Raw genomic sequence first — 18244 nt, 5'->3', positions numbered from 1 at the left:
TTTTATGCCCCCAGTATGTACATTTTTTAAATCCCTAGATTTTTTCCAACATCTCAATACAAAGTTAAAGACAAAGAAAAAAATCACACAGAAACAACAAACATCTAGAACAATACTTTAAGGGTATCTTAAGGGTATCCAAGCTCAACAGTACACCAAAAAAATAAGTTAGTTTTAAGATTAAGGAAGTACATTATCCAACCAGAAAAAAACTCTTACCTATAAAGAGGGGAGAGATATAGAGCTCAATCCCCATATTAACCTAACTAATCTAACTAGTATTTAACTATTATTTTACTGAGTACCTAACATTAACAGCTAACTGGTAACACTAGAGAGACTAAATGAATTAACTACTCTAACTGTAGGTGAGGAGATTAGAATTAAAAAAAAAATAATTCTTATCTGAACGATGCAGCCCTCATGGAACAAGTCTGATACTTCATGCAGCAAACGAGATATGAGGTACTAAGGTGGAGTGGAGGGATTTATGGGCAAGGGAGGAGTCAGTGCCCTAGATCTCTAAGCTTCAGAAATGGTGCTGTGGTCAGATCTGATCGGACTCAACAACCCACAGTTGAATTGGATGAAAACAGACATTGGATCTGATGGTTTTCTCCTAGGGAAAAAGCATTTTCTCCAACTGGTATACTTGGTGGTCTTTTCCATGATGTCATGAGCCTCAGAAAAAAAAATCTCCACCAGCTTTAGATCAAATTAAAAATGCAACACAATATGTTAACATAAAAGATAAGTAAGATTTTATTTATTTATTTTTGGTAGGGGTGGATTCATGACCAGTAACCAACAAACTGGTTCTTCACCAAGTTTTAACTTAATACATCATAGTGGAAGCAGCACATGTATGGTGAAGTAACATTTGGCATGACTGAGAAAGAAAATGATATGGGTTTTTAATCACTCTTAAGCAGAGTCATGCCATGTAATGTGAAAGGGCAGTTGTGAATGGCAACATAGTTCTGGGATGCATACTGAGGGGACTGAATTTCAGAGATACTATGGTCACTCCTCCACTGTACACGGTATTGGCACGGTTTCAGCTGGAGTACTATTATCCTTTTCTAGCAAACAAAAGGGGATTAATCACACAGGAAAATGCAGTGCAAAGCTACCAAAATGTTGAAAGAAATGGAATGGTTGAGGTAGGACAGCTATCCATGTATACATCAGAACAGAGGGGTAAACTGGACACACCACGTAGTCAAAAGGCAAGAGGAAGGGGTACACCTGAAAGGAAAAAAAAGGCAGCAGACAAGTGACAAGTGGAAGGGTGCAGTTTAAGAAAGCCTTAAAGAAATACTGCTTGTCACTGCACAAACGTCATCATAAGGATTCTACAATTCCAGGAACACAGTTAAGAAATTGATTGTGGCTGGTCAACAGCACTGTACAACTGCATTGGGCTGCTTTTGGGACATGTCATGGCTACAACAGGCCTTCAAGGATCACTCCATATAATCAGTTACTAAATGAAAAATGATGAAAGGGTAGATAAGACCACATGTTTAGCAGGTAGCAGTGACTCTTGATTGAACTCAAGAGACCACAGCCTTTATTTTGCTGGCATCTTTAAACTGTCATAAGAACTTCTGATGAACCATATCAGTGGGATAATATGTAAAAAGTTCAGCCTTAGGTAACAGCTGGACACAGAATAGGGTGCCCACCCTGTAAACCTCACCATCATATATCTAGTAATATGGGCAGAAGGTTGCAACTACATTGGTATTAGTACTAGAACAGCTGATGTTGAAGGTGGATAGCCAATGAACATTAATGTTAAAAATAATAACAGCTTCAGAAGCATTACTAAACCACGATCTTATCTGTAAATGGTGACATTACTTTAAATCTGAGAGAATGTATAATCAGGAGACACACTACTGGTAGAGCACAGTTGCCATACTGTCAAACTTACAAAGAGATACAAATAAAACAAGTTAAAAAGGCTCACAGAAAGTTAATGACAATGTAGGATAAACACTTGGAACAAACAACTGAATGTTTTACTGTGCTATACACATTTTATTAGTCATAAGAAATATGTAACTATAGGATTTAATTCACTTTTTCTTCCTAGAAAACAGGGATTTAAGCAGCAATACACACAACATCACAGCTGCCATCTGCAAAAAACGCAAATGATCATCTTGACTAATAGAACAGAAAAACCTGCACAATGCATTCCACAGGCTTCATGTACACTGCATACTGTAAACTTCTTATAGCTTCACTGATAAACTGCAACTTTATCACTGTAAAATATAAACTCCAATTCAGAATGCTATTTTTTTCTCACTGATAAAGAGGCAACTAATCAAACTGACAAACTAATAATTCCTATATGCTTCAGGAAGTACATTCCCCAAACCCTTCCTTTGAAACTGGTGCAAAAGCTGAATGCAGGATTGTAAATGTTGCTGTAAAATTAAATTGATTTATGTTTCTCATTTCTTTTGTTCCTGTACTACTCTTGCACAAAGATAAAGAATACTTAAGTTTCAACCACTGTAAGTTTGCACTCCTGTTCAATACCACATCAGTCACAGCACTGCATAGCATTATTAAGAAAATGTCCCACTGATAAACTTCGCCCTTCTTTGATGACTACATCTTTACGTGGTCATGTTGATGCCTTAGTATAATAGACTATTCGGAAATTTACGCTCATCAGTTTCATCATGTTGGGATAAGCATACACAAAAATATAGCTGGATCAAGTGTAGCTAGAAGTTCCTTCAAGTCTCCTGTGTCATTGATGATGGTAATTTCTGCACTGATACTCGGTGCCAATACATAGTATCGTTTCCATTATTACAGATCCACGATCTGAAACACTTTAAGTTATTTTCTAACTGTTGACAGAACTAACTGGCATTTGGATCTGTACCACCTCTCCATTTTCTCCTTGCTGGATCTGAATAGCTCCATGTTCAATCTGCATCTCTGGCTGAAGGGTGGCTTGAAGAGTTTCAGCAGTCTACAATGAAAAACAAAATGTCAGAATGTTGGTTTACTCATTTTCTTGGTCAGTATGTCTGTCTCTGATAACTAGATTAGGTTCAAATACATGCTAAATTGCAAGCCTGCAGCTTCTATGTTTCCCTGAGGCACACAGCATGTGCAGGTGGAAACGTGATTTGAATATGCCTCTTATTGCGAGGAGTACCTTTTATGTTATTCTTTAACATTCTGTCTTAACATACATTCATCATAGCAAATTCATTGCCTGCATACAAAAGGCACTGTAAACTTGGACTCTGATTAAATCAGAGAGTAAACAACCTAACAAACAAACGCTGCATGTGCAAACAGTGTTTCTACTTTATTTTTCAAAACATTTGTCTGTACGTGTCCTGCTGTGTCTCAAAATGTAAACATTGCTAGTTTACTGATGGATTGCTGATAGGTATGAGTGAAAAGAAATAAGACTTAAACCCATATATTTGGCATGTCAGTCATTCACAGCTCACTAAATTAAATATATTACACTACCAGTAAAGCAGATCCACTCCATCTGTTCGACATAGGTCCAGATAAAATGCTAATTATTGAAAATGGCTTACAAATCTACAGCAGCTTAAAAGTCACTCAAAGTTGATCTTCACCTCTTGCAAGACCTTTTACATCCTTCATTGTTCGTGATGGTGGTGTGTGGGGGGTTCTCTCTCCATATTTCTGTTAAACTTATATTGTAACTCTGAGACAGCACTGTCTCACTGGATGATTCCCCTTGTGTTGCACTGAGAAAACATGCTCCCCTTTCCTGGATGTAGTGTGATGCAGGATTTACTACAACATAAATTAAGGGGGGGTTATGTGGGCACATCTTCCCAACACAGAGATCAGAAAGGACTTCTTGCCTTGCAGAAACATTGCTTTGATCTGTAAGACATGAGCAGTGCAGAATTTACAAGTGGCATTTTCACTCCATGGCTCAGCAAGCCATGTTTAGTAACTAGTGTTTTGTCCAGAAATGCACAAAGCAAATAAAACAGATCCAATCAACCAGATATGCACTTGCAGTAAAACAGACCAAGTAAAACACTGCATTAGAGGATACAGTCTGGGCATATGGTTATGCCACTAATCAACACACTCTTCATAGTCTGGACAAGTAGACAGATTCACAAGTTAATAGGTTTATATGATGTTTAAGGCTGGAGAGCCATTAAGAGACTTAGTACATCACCTTTGTAATGCTAGATTGACTAGTCTCTTCTTCTGGAGAGGAGCTTGTTAGCATTAATGCCTGTTATAAATTTAGTTATCCATCCAATCATTGAGGATTGTTTTAAAGATTTTCAGGGGAGGTACTCTGCTTGATGTACAAAGAAAGTCAATTCCAAAGGTGGGAGCACCATTTAGTAAGAAACCTATAATGCCAGAGGTACTGTTAATTTTACTGTGGAGGTTTTTATCTTTCCACATCTTTGAGCCATGAAAGGTGAAGGAGGCTGAAAACATATAGCTGTATAGGCACCTTACTATAACAGTAGATGTCTAAGTGTGGTCACTTTTGTAATCACCTAAGAGTTCTCTGCCACATGCTGAGTCTATTTATCTGGCTTGACATCTGAGACAAGCACCCTTCTCCTCTGTGAAGCTGATATCAGCCGTACATCAGATACTTTCATGTACCTGGTATAGAAGTGCCCTTCCCCTACTCCATCTTTAGTTTTTTTTTCTTGTCTGTCCTCAGAACAATACTCCGCATAAATAATAGTCAATAGCACTAACAGATTATCAAGGACTGGGTCAGAGACCTAGAGCATCTAAGCCCTCCTGAGAAACTCAAGGAAGGGAAGGAAAGGACCATAGATTATGGATGAAAAAGGGATACAGGGAAGGAAATAAAAGTGCTCAACCTTGGCACAAAATTCTCAAGACATAAAGAGGACCCAAGAAGTTGAACAGAACCACAACGGTGACCACGCTCAAACATCTATTATTAGACAAAATTGTCTATGTAAGTGTACTACATTGTTCATGTGGATCTTTTTTGCAGTCATCACCTATGGAAGATTCCCAAAGCAGATCCAGCAGGTAGAGTGGCTGTTTACTGCTGGGTAGAGTAGCACGTCTTTCAGTAGAGCACAGGCTAATTCACTGTAGCTGTCAAAGTTATGTCCAATCTATAGCGTTTTAAGAAGATGTGAACAGACAGGACTGTGTTGCCGCCTCAATGATACCCTGGGCATATTCTCCCTTGAATATTGCAGTGATAATTGCTGCATCCCTTGGTGGGGGGGTCCTCACCTTATTTTACAAAGTCCTGCAATGATTTTTGTAACAAAAGTTAATACAATGTCCATTTGGAAATGGGCTGTTTGTCTATAGAACATCTGTTTTTCCGGTACCCTTTGTTATACTCAGGTAGTATGTCAACTGTCTTTTTATATATACAGCCCAAGTAAAATCCTCTCTCCTTCATTCTACAGACTGGGTGGCATGATAGCTCATTCAGGGCCACTTAAGTGAGACCCTTGATAAGAATGAGGGGTTAGTGTACAGTAGTGTTCAGGATCATCCTATCTTTACGGTATACCAGGTATGGAACTTCACACATCAAAGCCTGAATCTTTGAGACTCCTCCAGCACAAGTAACTCTGATAAGGAGTGCAGTTTTCTAAGTCAGGAACTCATTCTCTCCAATGGAGATCTGGAATTTTGCATAATAACTTCTAATGGTTGCAACAACTTCCTTTTAACAAAATAAAGTTATATCCTCACAATTCAAACAAATGTTCTTATCTTTAGAACCACAAGTTTTACTAAAGAGGTGCAAACAGTAAACTGTTAAGCACAAATGTACCCTTGTAGCACTCATTAGATTCTAGGTCTTAAACTTGAAAAGTCACAATTAACACACTACATATTAATTTCTGTAATTTTTGTAAATAACTTACATGACCCCCAATAACCATGCAAGCTAAGCAGATATGGTCAAGCAACATTTTGGTCATCTAGTTGTGTGCTGTCATGTGAAACTAATCCCTTCTGTCTCTGCTGCTTGGTTGTTGAAGTATTTAGAAAACAAGAAATTCTGATAATAAATAGCATATGAACACCATTGAATACTTAATTACCTCCACTAGATACAGGTCAGGTATCAACGTAGCTATGCTACCCATCATGTAAACTTTAATATTAAATCTTTCAATATGATGTATGTAGCACGTTTTGCAGTAAATAATGTAAATATGAAGAGGAAATATTAGATACCTTAAGATGTTGCTAAGCTGATCCCACAGAAATATCAGATGATTTCACAAAGCTTTAGTGAGATGGATACAAGGCAGTTGGTTCAAATGGAGGTTACGGTTAACTTTTCCAGTACAAAGCTAAAGTCCCTGCCAGGTGTTATAGTCTCCCGATAACCCTGAGATGTAGGATGCCCTAGGGAATTGTTGTGACCATGGGGCATGGATGCCAGGGTAGGGGGTCTACAGGCAATCAGATTTTGCTGAAAGGTGAACCCTAAAAAATATACGCTAAATATGCAGCAAAAAGCTAAAATGGATATGGCAGAATGAAAGGGCATTCCATCTAGTTTGGATGCCAGTTCTTCCTTTGGCAAGGCAGTGAAAATATCTTTCATTTTGCTAGATGTGATATTCTTGTATCTTCTAGTTTTTCTCATGGTAATTAGCACGTCTTGAGAGTACAAGTGTTCAAAGGGTAATAAGGTCATATCCCTCAAGTTGCTAGGTGAAGTATGGACAGGCTGGGATGTACAAAGAATCCCTGCACTGCATCATAATGTTCACATGCTATAACAGGACAGGTTCCTATCTTGCCAAATGTAGACTGTGGGAGAACTAATGCTACCTGGGCCAAAAAGGTGTAATCAGAATTATTTCTGGCCTCTTCTCCTTTAAGGATTTAAGAGGATAAGCAAACAAAAACAGAACCGTCCAATTCAGTAAGAAAGCATTCAATGCCCATGCTCTTGTGCATTGTTCTGTAAAATCATTTTTTACTACTGTCTGCTGTTCAGAAAAACATAGCATCCATCTCTAGCCTGTGTTGTATGCAAACCATGAAAATATCCCAGCAGAATTCATTTCTGTAGACAAAAACAAGCTAATTGATCTAGATCCCGACTCAATTTGGTTTTGGGAAGGGTATGTGGTGGAAAGTGGTCACTCAGTGCATGCTGCTCATCTTGACCTGGCCAAGGCTTCCAACATTATTCCCCATGCTGGCATTTATGAAAAGTTAGAAAAACTTAATATAAACCCCTACATTGTCTGCTGAATAGCAAACTAGCCATCCAACAGATCCCCAAGTAGTGAAACTTGCTGGTATACTCTCTGAAATAAAAATTGTAACTAAAAGGGTACAGCAGGGATCAGTGCTGGGTCCTCTCCTGTTTGACATTTATTTTGCAGACATCCAAGCCAATATCACTGAAGCATGGAAGTTTGCTGATGACTGCAAGCTGGCAATGTTATTTGCTCATCCATGGATACTAAACTGCTCCAAAAGGGCTAGAATATGCATATATACCTGGTGTACTGAAAACAGTGTCAGGCTAAATACTAAAAAGTGCGGCAGAGTAGCATTCAACAAAAACAAATGTGTATAGTATAGCTGCTACTTCTCTTACTTGATTGGCATGATATCACGTTTCACCATAGTCAAGAATCCTTCAACCTGTTTCAGTTAATTTCCATGAGAATATCTCCAAGACTCAAGTAAGTCATCTTACCACTGTACTCTTCCCTTATCAAACCCATCAGCAAATACAGTTACCCCTTTGTTATATACAAACTCAATCGTTTTACTCAACTGGAAAAGTCCAGAGTTTTTTTTTTTTTTTAATTACAAATTATAGGCCTTAAATCCTTCAAGTACCTAGATATGTTATTGCAACTTTCCTTATACTCACTAGCCTACTGGCTAGTCCAACCCGACCCAAGGCTCACTTTTTAAACAATGAAAGACCTAATTCTATTTGATCTCCTATTTCTTCCCAAAACTAGTGGTTCTACAAACAGCCATACTAGTGACTTAAACTTACACTAACAAGTAAGACTCGCTAGATAGATATGCTCTTAACTCAATGTACTTTACCTAGACAAAGGAAAGTTACCATTACAGGTCAAGCAACGAGCGACACTGTCTGCATTTAAGGCTTGCCTTGATAAGTGTATGAACAGACACATTTACACCAGGGCTGTCATGCTTAGCTCTGCTTGACTTGGAACTAAACACTGTTAGTACTCATAAATGGTGACAAGAACTTTTAAATGTATCCTCTTAAATTTGTATATGGCTAGGTCTCTTACAGTTACTGCGATTGTTTGCCTAGTATTGATCCTATGTCCCGAAGGGTAAATAGAAAACACACAAACATTCCTCCGGATTTACTATTCCTCTGTGCAGGACTAGCTTAGTCCTGCACAGAGGCAGCCGTTTAGGAGCAGGACGGCAGCACTCCATGCGTAGTAATGGGGTGCGCTGCCTGAGCTCCTAATCCTACACGGAGTGTGTAAGAGTGCAGGGGGCATGTTTGAGAGCAGAGCTCTCAGAATATACATGCCCCCACAATGAAGAACAGCAGAAAGGGGTAAAAAATGAGCAAGACCGCTTATAGGTGTCCGCATATCCCCACCAACATTCCCCCTTGTGTACAACAGCAAGTAATCACTCATAAAATGAACAAACCATTTTTTTATTTTAAAATCCAATTAAAGCTAACCGTAGGTGCTCAGGTGTGCCCCTCGCTTAGCTACAATTAATGCAGCTTAAATGGCTTAAGAGGATAACAAGGAAGATATATGCAAATGAAGCAGCATAGCAATAGTGTAGTGGGCATAGCATTCACCTTACGAGCAGGCATTCCTGGTTCGAGTCCCACTGCAGCACATTCCATTTTCCATGGCAAAGCACGTTATGACTAATATTTATGTTGCATAACCCACTAAATAACATATATTTATGAAATGGAGTACTGCAGTAAATGCACATATGAGGTGTCAGTGTCATAATGAATAAAGCACTAGTAAACAGGTTTAAGCACCAATAAGCAGTAGTAAGCATATTTAAGCCCTAGTAAGCGAGTTTAACCCCGTTTACGCAGGGGTAAGCAATTTTGAAGCTAACTCTCTGTAAGCATATGTAACCGGAGGTCAGCATTGTTTACCCTCACGCAAACCCACTTACAACTGCTCAAAAGTGCCTTAATCACCCTGTATCCAACGGCCCTTGTTTTGCCCAGCAACAAAATAAACAGCCATGCAAGTCTCAAACCCAGGACCCTATACACCACGTTCACAGTAGTTAACCACCAAGCCAACACAGAAGTACAGAAAAATGAGATATCAGCAAACAAGTCTTCATCATAGTACAACCAAACTGAACCTTTGAAAGGAATCAGTATACACACATATTTGCCTCAACCAACTACATAACATAAATACGTGAACCTGAGTACAGCAGTAAGGCCAGAAGTCATGTGTAATTGTAATAGAGTGTTGAAGTCCCCAATAAAACACAAGGACCCCATACAGTGTACGTACACATGAATCATGGATACCAGGCATACATATAAGGTGTAATGAATAATAACTCAATGCCAAAAAGGAATTATAATGCAAAGTCTAATGTAAGCAACACTAAGCATTGCACAGGCCAGCTTAGGAGGTGTAACCAATGTGTAGACCAGCTAACTCAATGTGCCCAGTGTTATACCCCTTTAAAGAATTCCAACCCTAGGTAAACAGGTTTGCCTATAGCCTAGCCTTTTCAAAACCGGCCAATTATGGAAAAGTGCAAGAAATCAGCCCTACTTAAACCCAAGAGGTGGGAATACATCTCATAACTGGTTGTAGCTTCCCCTTGCAGGCACAATGGCAGTAACGGGAGAAGGTCTGCGCTTTTAGGCACAGTGCTGGTGCATCCAGGAGTCCAAAGTCATGGCAGGACTCCTTGTCAAAGACCATGATCAGAGACTGCTGCAGGGCCAGTACCAGGGCTCCCAATATAAGGTGGAGGCCTGAGACCATCTCGCCCATAACCTCACCAGTGCCACTGGCATACCCTGAACTGGTGAGAAGGCCAGGCATCACTATGCTGACCTGAAGCGACATAAGGGAAACCTCTTGGAAGAGTGGATCCATGAGGCTAGAGCAGCAGGGGATGTTCCAGTTGTGTGTAAGTATCACCCCCACCATGTGTATAATAATTGCCAGTTCAGGTTTATCATGGAAAGGTATGGCTAAATATTCCTCTTATGTCCCCTCACAGCTGCAATGGAGTGGGCCGCAAACCAGGAGGCCCATGTCTGTCACCAGGCAAGGTTGCGATGCAAGGCAGGTCAGTAATACTCATGCATTTACTGTCATAGGAAATAAAACTGAAAGTAGTAGTAAATTAATTGCCTGTAAACAACCTGTATTTTTCAAGGCAAGTACTGCATACACTAGAGAATATGGCAGGAAGAGTCTCATATCGTTTGTATGTCAATAAAAGTGTAATAGCCTGACAATAAAGGTCTAACTGCTGGACTGCATGTGTATACTCTGGTATCGTATGGTAATGTAGATTTACAATCATGTAATAGTACTGTTGTATTAAGCACTGTTACCCACACAGTGCACCATAAACTGAATGTGTAGGAATCCCTGTATATGACAGGTGTAATCCACAAAGGCACTTTAGTACAACTGAGAGACACATAGACAGTAAACAGGAAAAATGCAGACAACAAAACCCGAATAGCACATGCAACTGAGATGTGAACTGTTGTTTTTTTTTAGCACACACAGCCATGGGTTGAATCCTGCCAGTGGTAGTACTCTGAATACAGAATCATATCCCACAACTGTACATATATGTTCAGAATGTCCAGTAAAGTGGCCCATTTCGGTTGTCTATCAACTTGTCCCACTGGGGAATCAGTGGGATGATCCCAGACGTATAGGCAGCAAACAGGTAATACAACTGACTGACACATCTATGAGAACAAAGCTGGCACACTAGCAACTCCCCAATAACTTATGAGACTAAGAAGCCACGTATGTCCCATCTACACCCCAACTTGTCAAGCTGTGGTCAGCGTGTGTACAGTAACAGAGTGAGATGTATGTGCATAATAGTAATGTGGAATCTGGTACTGTGTGTGTGGGAACATTCAAGTAGTGCTAATAAACATTTCTCCCACAGGTCTGTCAGATACCAACACTATGCCCAGAAATACAAGAATGATACCCAGTACTGGTGCTGTTTACATTGGTATTGTATGGCAGTGCGACTGATGCAGTTGCTCTGAATAATGAGGTATTACACATTACTGTCGCCCACACTGTCCTACAACATATAACTGTCTAGGAAATCTGTATAAGAGTGTTGTAATACAAGGTCAGAATGCAAAAACACAGGAGATTAATAAGACAGAAAGCAGATAGTAGACACAACTGTGATGGCCAGTGTGTTTAAGTTGCAGCAGACACAACGATGGTCTGAATCCTGGGAGTAGAAGTAGGCTGCATACAGAATCATACCCCACAACTGTACAGATGAGGCCAGAATGTCCAGTATATGGGCACATATCTGCTGCCTGTCTCCCTGGTAAGTCTGTGGGATGATCCCAGATATTTAGCCAGCAAATAGGGAATACAAGTGATTGTCAAACATCTATGAGAACAAACCTGTCACTGTAGCAACCCACAAAACTGTTAGGAGAGTAATAAGACAAGTATGTCCTATCTACACCCCCATGTTGTCAAGCTGTGACCACAGTGTGTACAGTAACAAAGTGAGATGTATGTGCATAATACTAATGTGTAATCTGGAAGTTTGTGTGGCAACAGTCAGGTAGTGCTAACAAACATTGCTCCCACAGGTAAGTCGGATACGAACACTGTGCTGAGAAATAAAGACTGTAATAACCTGTACTGGTACTGTTCACTCTGGTATTGTAGGGAATTGCGAGTGTTGCAGTTTCTCTGAATAATAAAGTATCGTTGATCACTGTCACCCAGACTGCGCTACATAATATAACTGTGTAGGAAAGCATGTACATGTGTGTGTCACGTCACTAAAGGTTGAAGAGGGTAATATTCTAGATATGTCCCAACACATCTGCATGTGGTCAACACATGGCCAGTGTCTGTGCAGAAAGAGTTGGATAGCTATGTACACAACATGAACCCAGAATCTGGGAGTATGTGTAGAAACAGTTAGTGTTAACAAACATTCCCTCCACAGGTATACCATGTAAGAGGTGTATACTGCAGGTAAAACCAGTTCATGTGTAACGATGACCACAGCCATATCACAGTCCAAACTAAGGGTATAAGGTAGTGTAGTAAGACTTGCAAGGTACAGATAACAGCACTGACTAGGAGAGTAATGTGGACTACAGGAATATACTAGTTGTTAATTGACATCTTCCCCCCCCCCCCCACCATATCAACTGGTATGTAATGACACCTATGTTCTGATAATGTCCAATTATTTGATAAATATGATAATTGCTCCCATGCATGTGTTATAATGACATATTCCAACATTGGTGGCATGGTGCCATCAATGTACTTGTATGCTGTTCTTATTACCACTAGAGTCCCATATATGCATGTGTTCTGTTTGCTATGCAACTGTTCTGTATCTGGTTTCTGGGTTAATGGGAATATCTAGCATGCTGGTATACCTAACCCTGAAATGTGCTATTACTAACCCACATATGATGATGAAATCTAAACACTATAGCACGTTTGGGAAGGCCGGTCCCAGCGGACCCACCTATCCCACCTCAGCTGGCCGTGGCACCGGGCGCCAGCACGTCTGGGGCCCAACCTGGGACCTCCCTGTCCATTGGTCCTGTACCACCTTCAGGTGAAAATGCCTCAGGGGATGGGGCTCACCACCCTCCCCAGGAGTGGACACAGACAGAAATCTGTCACCCATCGCCAGGTTGGGGTCATACACCTGTATGAAAGTGCATAACCACATCCAATGTGAACACAGCTAAAGCCGCATATGGTATGCTAGCGTATTATTACAGTATGGACTATCTGTTCAACAACAACCTCATATGTGCCACTCACACACTAACCCTACATATACTGGGCCGCTACACAGTGTGCTCTGATGCCTGTCTGTGGTATGGGATATGTGCGTGTATGGCCCTACAAACATATCAGCCAATAGGGTAACATACAGTGGAGCAGCACGTAACATCAGATATAACAGGACCAAGAACAATAACATCTACCACAGTCTGTACACAGGCCAAGGTACATATTAAAAATACACACACTGCCGACAATCACCATAAGTACACAGACCTCAGTACTGTACACACAAGCACAGAATGTCCAGGTTATGTCATCAAATATAACCCCTACTATACATAACATGTGTAGCAGCCTGGTATCTCACTGGCTTGTTATCACATATGATGTCACTAATGATGGTGTAGAGCACATATGCACCCCTTACTGCATGACATATGTACAAAGGTTGACAGGGTTGTGGCTGGAGGCACATACACAGGGCCAATATTGACATGTTGCTGTGATAACCTCATACATTTACTGTTGTAACTGGGTTTGTTGCAACATATGTCCTATGAGAGGTATGAAGTCAGTAACTCTCATGGCTGCCACCACCTACAGACTGCAATCCTCACACTACCTTCTGCAGTTCACAGATAGGTGCTCTGTGGGTAACACATGAAACAAAAGGCACCACACACTAGCCAGTCTGCAGATGACCCTACAGATGGGTGTTCCCTCATAAACATAGCACTGACATGGCAGGTATGAAAACATGTAGGACAACCATATCCACAAACACCCTGTTAAACAAACATCACTCCAAATGCAGTATAGCAGCACTTACAGTCTGTAGTCAGGTCAGTTACATCCCCCACCTGTGTGTTGGCCTGTTTCCACAGTGTATGTAGTTATAGGTAAATCCCCAATCCATCTGATATGCTGTTTGCCAAAACAACAGATCGAGTTCCTACTCACAGTGAATGAAAGGCCCAACACCAACATGATGTTCCTAGATATTGGTGTGTGTTTCCATGCAATTGGCTATGGGAATGTTATCACAGCTGTTTCACATGCAATCAGCTACAGGAGGGCTGCAATTCGTGCAGAGGCCATCAGCTGATCCTGAGCATCACTTAAAATACACATGCTGCTGCCTAAGTAATGTAGGTGTAAGTCTCCACATCCACCAGAGAGGGAGTGAGAGAGGCATTCAGAGGCAAGGAAAAGCCAGGGATGGGTGGGAGATTAATACTTAAGCATGTTTTTGTCACACACCTACCAGTACAAGGTATCAAACCTCTGACGACTATGTAGTGCTATCACATGTCCATGCAGTTAGTGGATACGCCACATAGGTTACATATTGGGGTGCCCTCAGAGCATATATGTGATGGTGAGTGATATCTGCAACAGGGATATGGTAGCTATGTGGTAGGTGTAGTACACATGCCTGTCCACATGAACAGGTGTCAGCGTCAACACAGCCACACTCTCACAGGGACGCGCACACACACTGACACACATGGCAGGGCCAGGAATACAACTCATCACTAGTGGGATTGCCACAACACAGTACTGTGCAGGTATCACATGCACCGCAGGGGTCATACAGAGGTTATATGTGCAAAGGGTATGTGGAAGTGTCTGATATCAGACAGCATGCTTTAGTATGCAAATGGGGTTGTAGTGATTTTAAATGTGGTCATACGCATCATATACCACACACACAGACATGGGTGCCAATACTGGCATACATGGGTGCAATGCTTCACGGGTGTGTTGTGGTCAATGGCGCCAGATGGCTATACAAGGCTAGGTGATGGGTATACCTTGGCATCAGGCCACATAACAATGGTCTGCAACATGGCTCAGGGGTGCAGTGTCTGGAGTTGCCCACAAAGGTGGGTATTGTATTCACCATCCAGTCACCTGGGTGACTACTGGGTGTGGCCAATGCTGTGCATTGCTTGTCATGTATGTGTTCCTTAGTCCATGATATGGACAGTGTCTGGGATGTGCACACCTCCCGCATGCATGTACGGTGACATGTGGAACTGTACCTAGGGTGTCTGGCTCATGTTGTGTACACAGAGTGTTATCAGATGTGCCAGTCCTGGCCTTATGTGGCGGGAACTGTTAATGGACAGCAGGTTAACCCTGCACCTACACTGATAGCATGTTTCCGATATTCCCTGGTGTCAGTGGCATCTATCCACACAGGGCTTGTGTGTCACGCATGGTATGTGTCCTTTGTGGGTCACATTTGATGGCACCACAGGTGTTGCAGGTGTCCAGTGGGGAACATAGGGGAGGTGCACTGTCTGCATGTACTTGGCTATTGGATTGATGAGCAGGGTGCCATGCCCACTGCAATCACACCATGGTTACTATCAGTGGGCAATATGCAGGGTACTACCAACACAGCAGCTGTTGCCTAGGCAAGTGTGTGTATGAGACATGGGTTGAGAGTGTTCCCTGGGTAATACAAGGGTTGCTAATGTTGTTCAGCAGGCATTGATGTTACAGCTATTTCACATCTGTTATCCCTGTATGGTGGACATTGTGATATATATACTTGGCCCACCACATAAGAAGTTTGCAAAACCCTCTCCACATTGAATCCAGTTGTTACACACTCACAACCACCTCCACACAGGATACGAATGACACACACACACACACACACACACACACACACACACACACACACACACACACACGTCATGTCTGGGATTAGAACTCCTAACTAGTATATTACACTACAGCACTACACAGTTATAGGACACTCCATGGAGATTACTGGAGTACTCCTTCCCCAAAGGTGTATTTCACAGTGAATGACACTGGCAGGATTGCCAAGTAGGGCATTTGAATTGTACTGAGTGTGACTAGCCTAAAATGCATTGCTCCCTACACAGACACAGAAACACACACAAAACGTCCACAACTGCCATGTGTGGAAATAGAACTCCTACCGTAGTTTTATATCACACTACAGCATAATGCTGTTATAGGATGCACCACCAGGATTGCTGGAGTGCCCCATTCCCCAAAGGTATATATTTCACAGTGAATGACAGCAGAATTGCCAAAGTAGGGCATTTGAATTGTACTGTGCGACTAGCCTAAAATGCATTGCTCCCTACACAGACATATAAAACACACACAAAACATCCACAATCACCATGTGTGAGAATAGAACCCCTACCAGAGTTCTATATCACACTTTAGCATAATGCTGTTATAGGACGCACCACGGGGATTGATGGAATGTCCCTTCCCCAAAGGTGTATTTCACAGTGAATGACATCAGCAGGATTGCCAACGTAGGGCATTTGAATTGTACTGAGTGTGACTAGCCTAAAAATGCATTGCTCTCTACACACACACACACACACACGCAATTGCCAAGTCTGCAATTAGTACTACTACCTATTTTATCACACTACAGCGGTACGCAGTTTTGGGACGCACTACTGAGATTACTGGGTTACAACCTTCCCAGAAATGTATTTCGAGGTGGATGACATCAGCAGCCTTACCAAAGTAGAGCATTTGAATTGTAGGGAGTGTGACTAACCTAAAAAGTGTTGCTCTCTCCACAGACAGAGATACACGCACACACACACAGACACAGACACACACACACAGAGTTGCCATGTCTGGGATTGGAACTCCTACCTAACTAGTTTATCACACTACAGAAGTACACAGTTATAGGACATGCCACGGAGATTACTGGGCTATAACTCTCCCAAAGGTGTATTTCTAGGTGGATGACATCAGCAGCCTTATCAAAGTAGAGCATTTAAATTGTAGGGAGTGTGACTACCCTAAAAAGCATTGCTCTCTCAGACACACACACACACACACACACACACACACACACACACACACACACACACACACACACACAGTTGATATGTCTGGGATTGGAACTCCTACCTAACTAGTTTATCACACTACAGCAGTATGCAGTTATAGGACATGCCACTGAGATTACTGGGCTACAACTCTCCCAAAGGTGTATTTCACAGTGGATGACCTCAGCAGGCTTGACATATTACGGCTATGGGGAGGGCAGTGTGTGTGCATGGGCCATAACCAATTCATCTAGAAGTTGACACCACATGCGGGCACACACAGGGTCATATTTCACAGGTACGTGTATATAGCTGCTACATGACTGCTTCCTTGTACAGTCATGTTGGACAGCTAGCACTTGCACCACATAGTCTGTAATGCTGACAGATACTGATAGCTAGTATCTACAGTGAGTGACATCTGAACCTCATGTGGTTGTGGCCCTTTGGTTGTGTGCTGGGTGGGACAGGCCTGGATGGCTCCTTGTCACAGTCACCCTCTTCCACACATCTATGTACATCTACCTTTGGCTTATTATAGAGTGTTGTCCTTAGATATATGTCTGTATTCCTATCCAGTGTGTGTGCAAAGCATGAGTAGTGCATACTGAGGGGTGTCTGCACTAACATCTGCGACTGCCAGATATGCCTGGTCCACTGGTGTTTGCAGACATTCATTTGTTTAAGTGTGTGCAGATGCCCAGTATGACCTTTCAGTATGTTGTTGACTGACATTGCCTTCATTTCTCTAAGTGTGTGAACATGCCCAGTATGCCCGTCTGTACTGAATGTGTGGATAGAGTCCAGGTAGTTTGTACTGCAGTGCAGAGCTTTGTGTTGTACACTTATAAGTAGCATACTGTTTCTGCAGGGTATCCATCAATCATTTGACACTGACTGTTAATACATTTCTACATAGGATGGGGGGGGCACATCTGACTATTTCTACACAGGATTGGGGGGTACACCTGTTACTACATTTCTACGTAGGATGGGGGGTAAACCGGACTATTTCTACATGTCTACACAGGATTGGGGGGTGGCACACCTGACTGTCCACATTTGCCATCACTGTACTGGTATGTCAGGTACTCCAGTTCATTCTGTATTCTAAGCTATCATGCTGACTAGAGGCATACCAGTGTACTACAGATCTTAGCTTTGATTTACCTACATATTAGTTTCTGACTTCCTACCCTTCAGAACTAATGTCCCACTGCCTGACCTGCTGTGGTCTGCCGGTGTAGGCCTGGGGGGAAGGTTACCCTTATAATAGGGATAGGAATCATTCAAAGCCCATAGCACAGCCTTTGTTTGTGTTTGTCTACACCAGTCTTGCTGGCTGTGACT

The 18244-nt window shown here is 41.8% G+C and overlaps 1 protein-coding gene across 3 annotated transcripts in view; it reads right to left on the bottom strand.

The window, feature by feature from the left end:
* Window positions 1–2019: 2019 nt before the first annotated feature.
* Window positions 2020–18244, bottom strand: part of LOC122809794 (BTG3 associated nuclear protein) — a 1260844-nt gene continuing 1244619 nt past the window's right edge. For all 3 annotated transcript variants that reach the window (XM_044081537.1, XM_044081535.1, XM_044081536.1), the window contains exon 13: window positions 2020–3001. In XM_044081537.1, coding sequence (XP_043937472.1) covers window positions 2873–3001 — 129 coding nt within the window. In that variant the 3' untranslated portion in view covers window positions 2020–2872. The remainder of the gene's footprint in view (window positions 3002–18244) is intronic.

Source organism: Protopterus annectens, chromosome 8.part0, assembly GCF_019279795.1.
Source record: "Protopterus annectens isolate FY-2018-M chromosome 8.part0, PAN1.0, whole genome shotgun sequence".
Classification (NCBI taxonomy): Eukaryota; Metazoa; Chordata; order Ceratodontiformes; family Protopteridae; genus Protopterus; species Protopterus annectens.
This window is presented reverse-complemented; position numbering and strand designations above follow the sequence as displayed.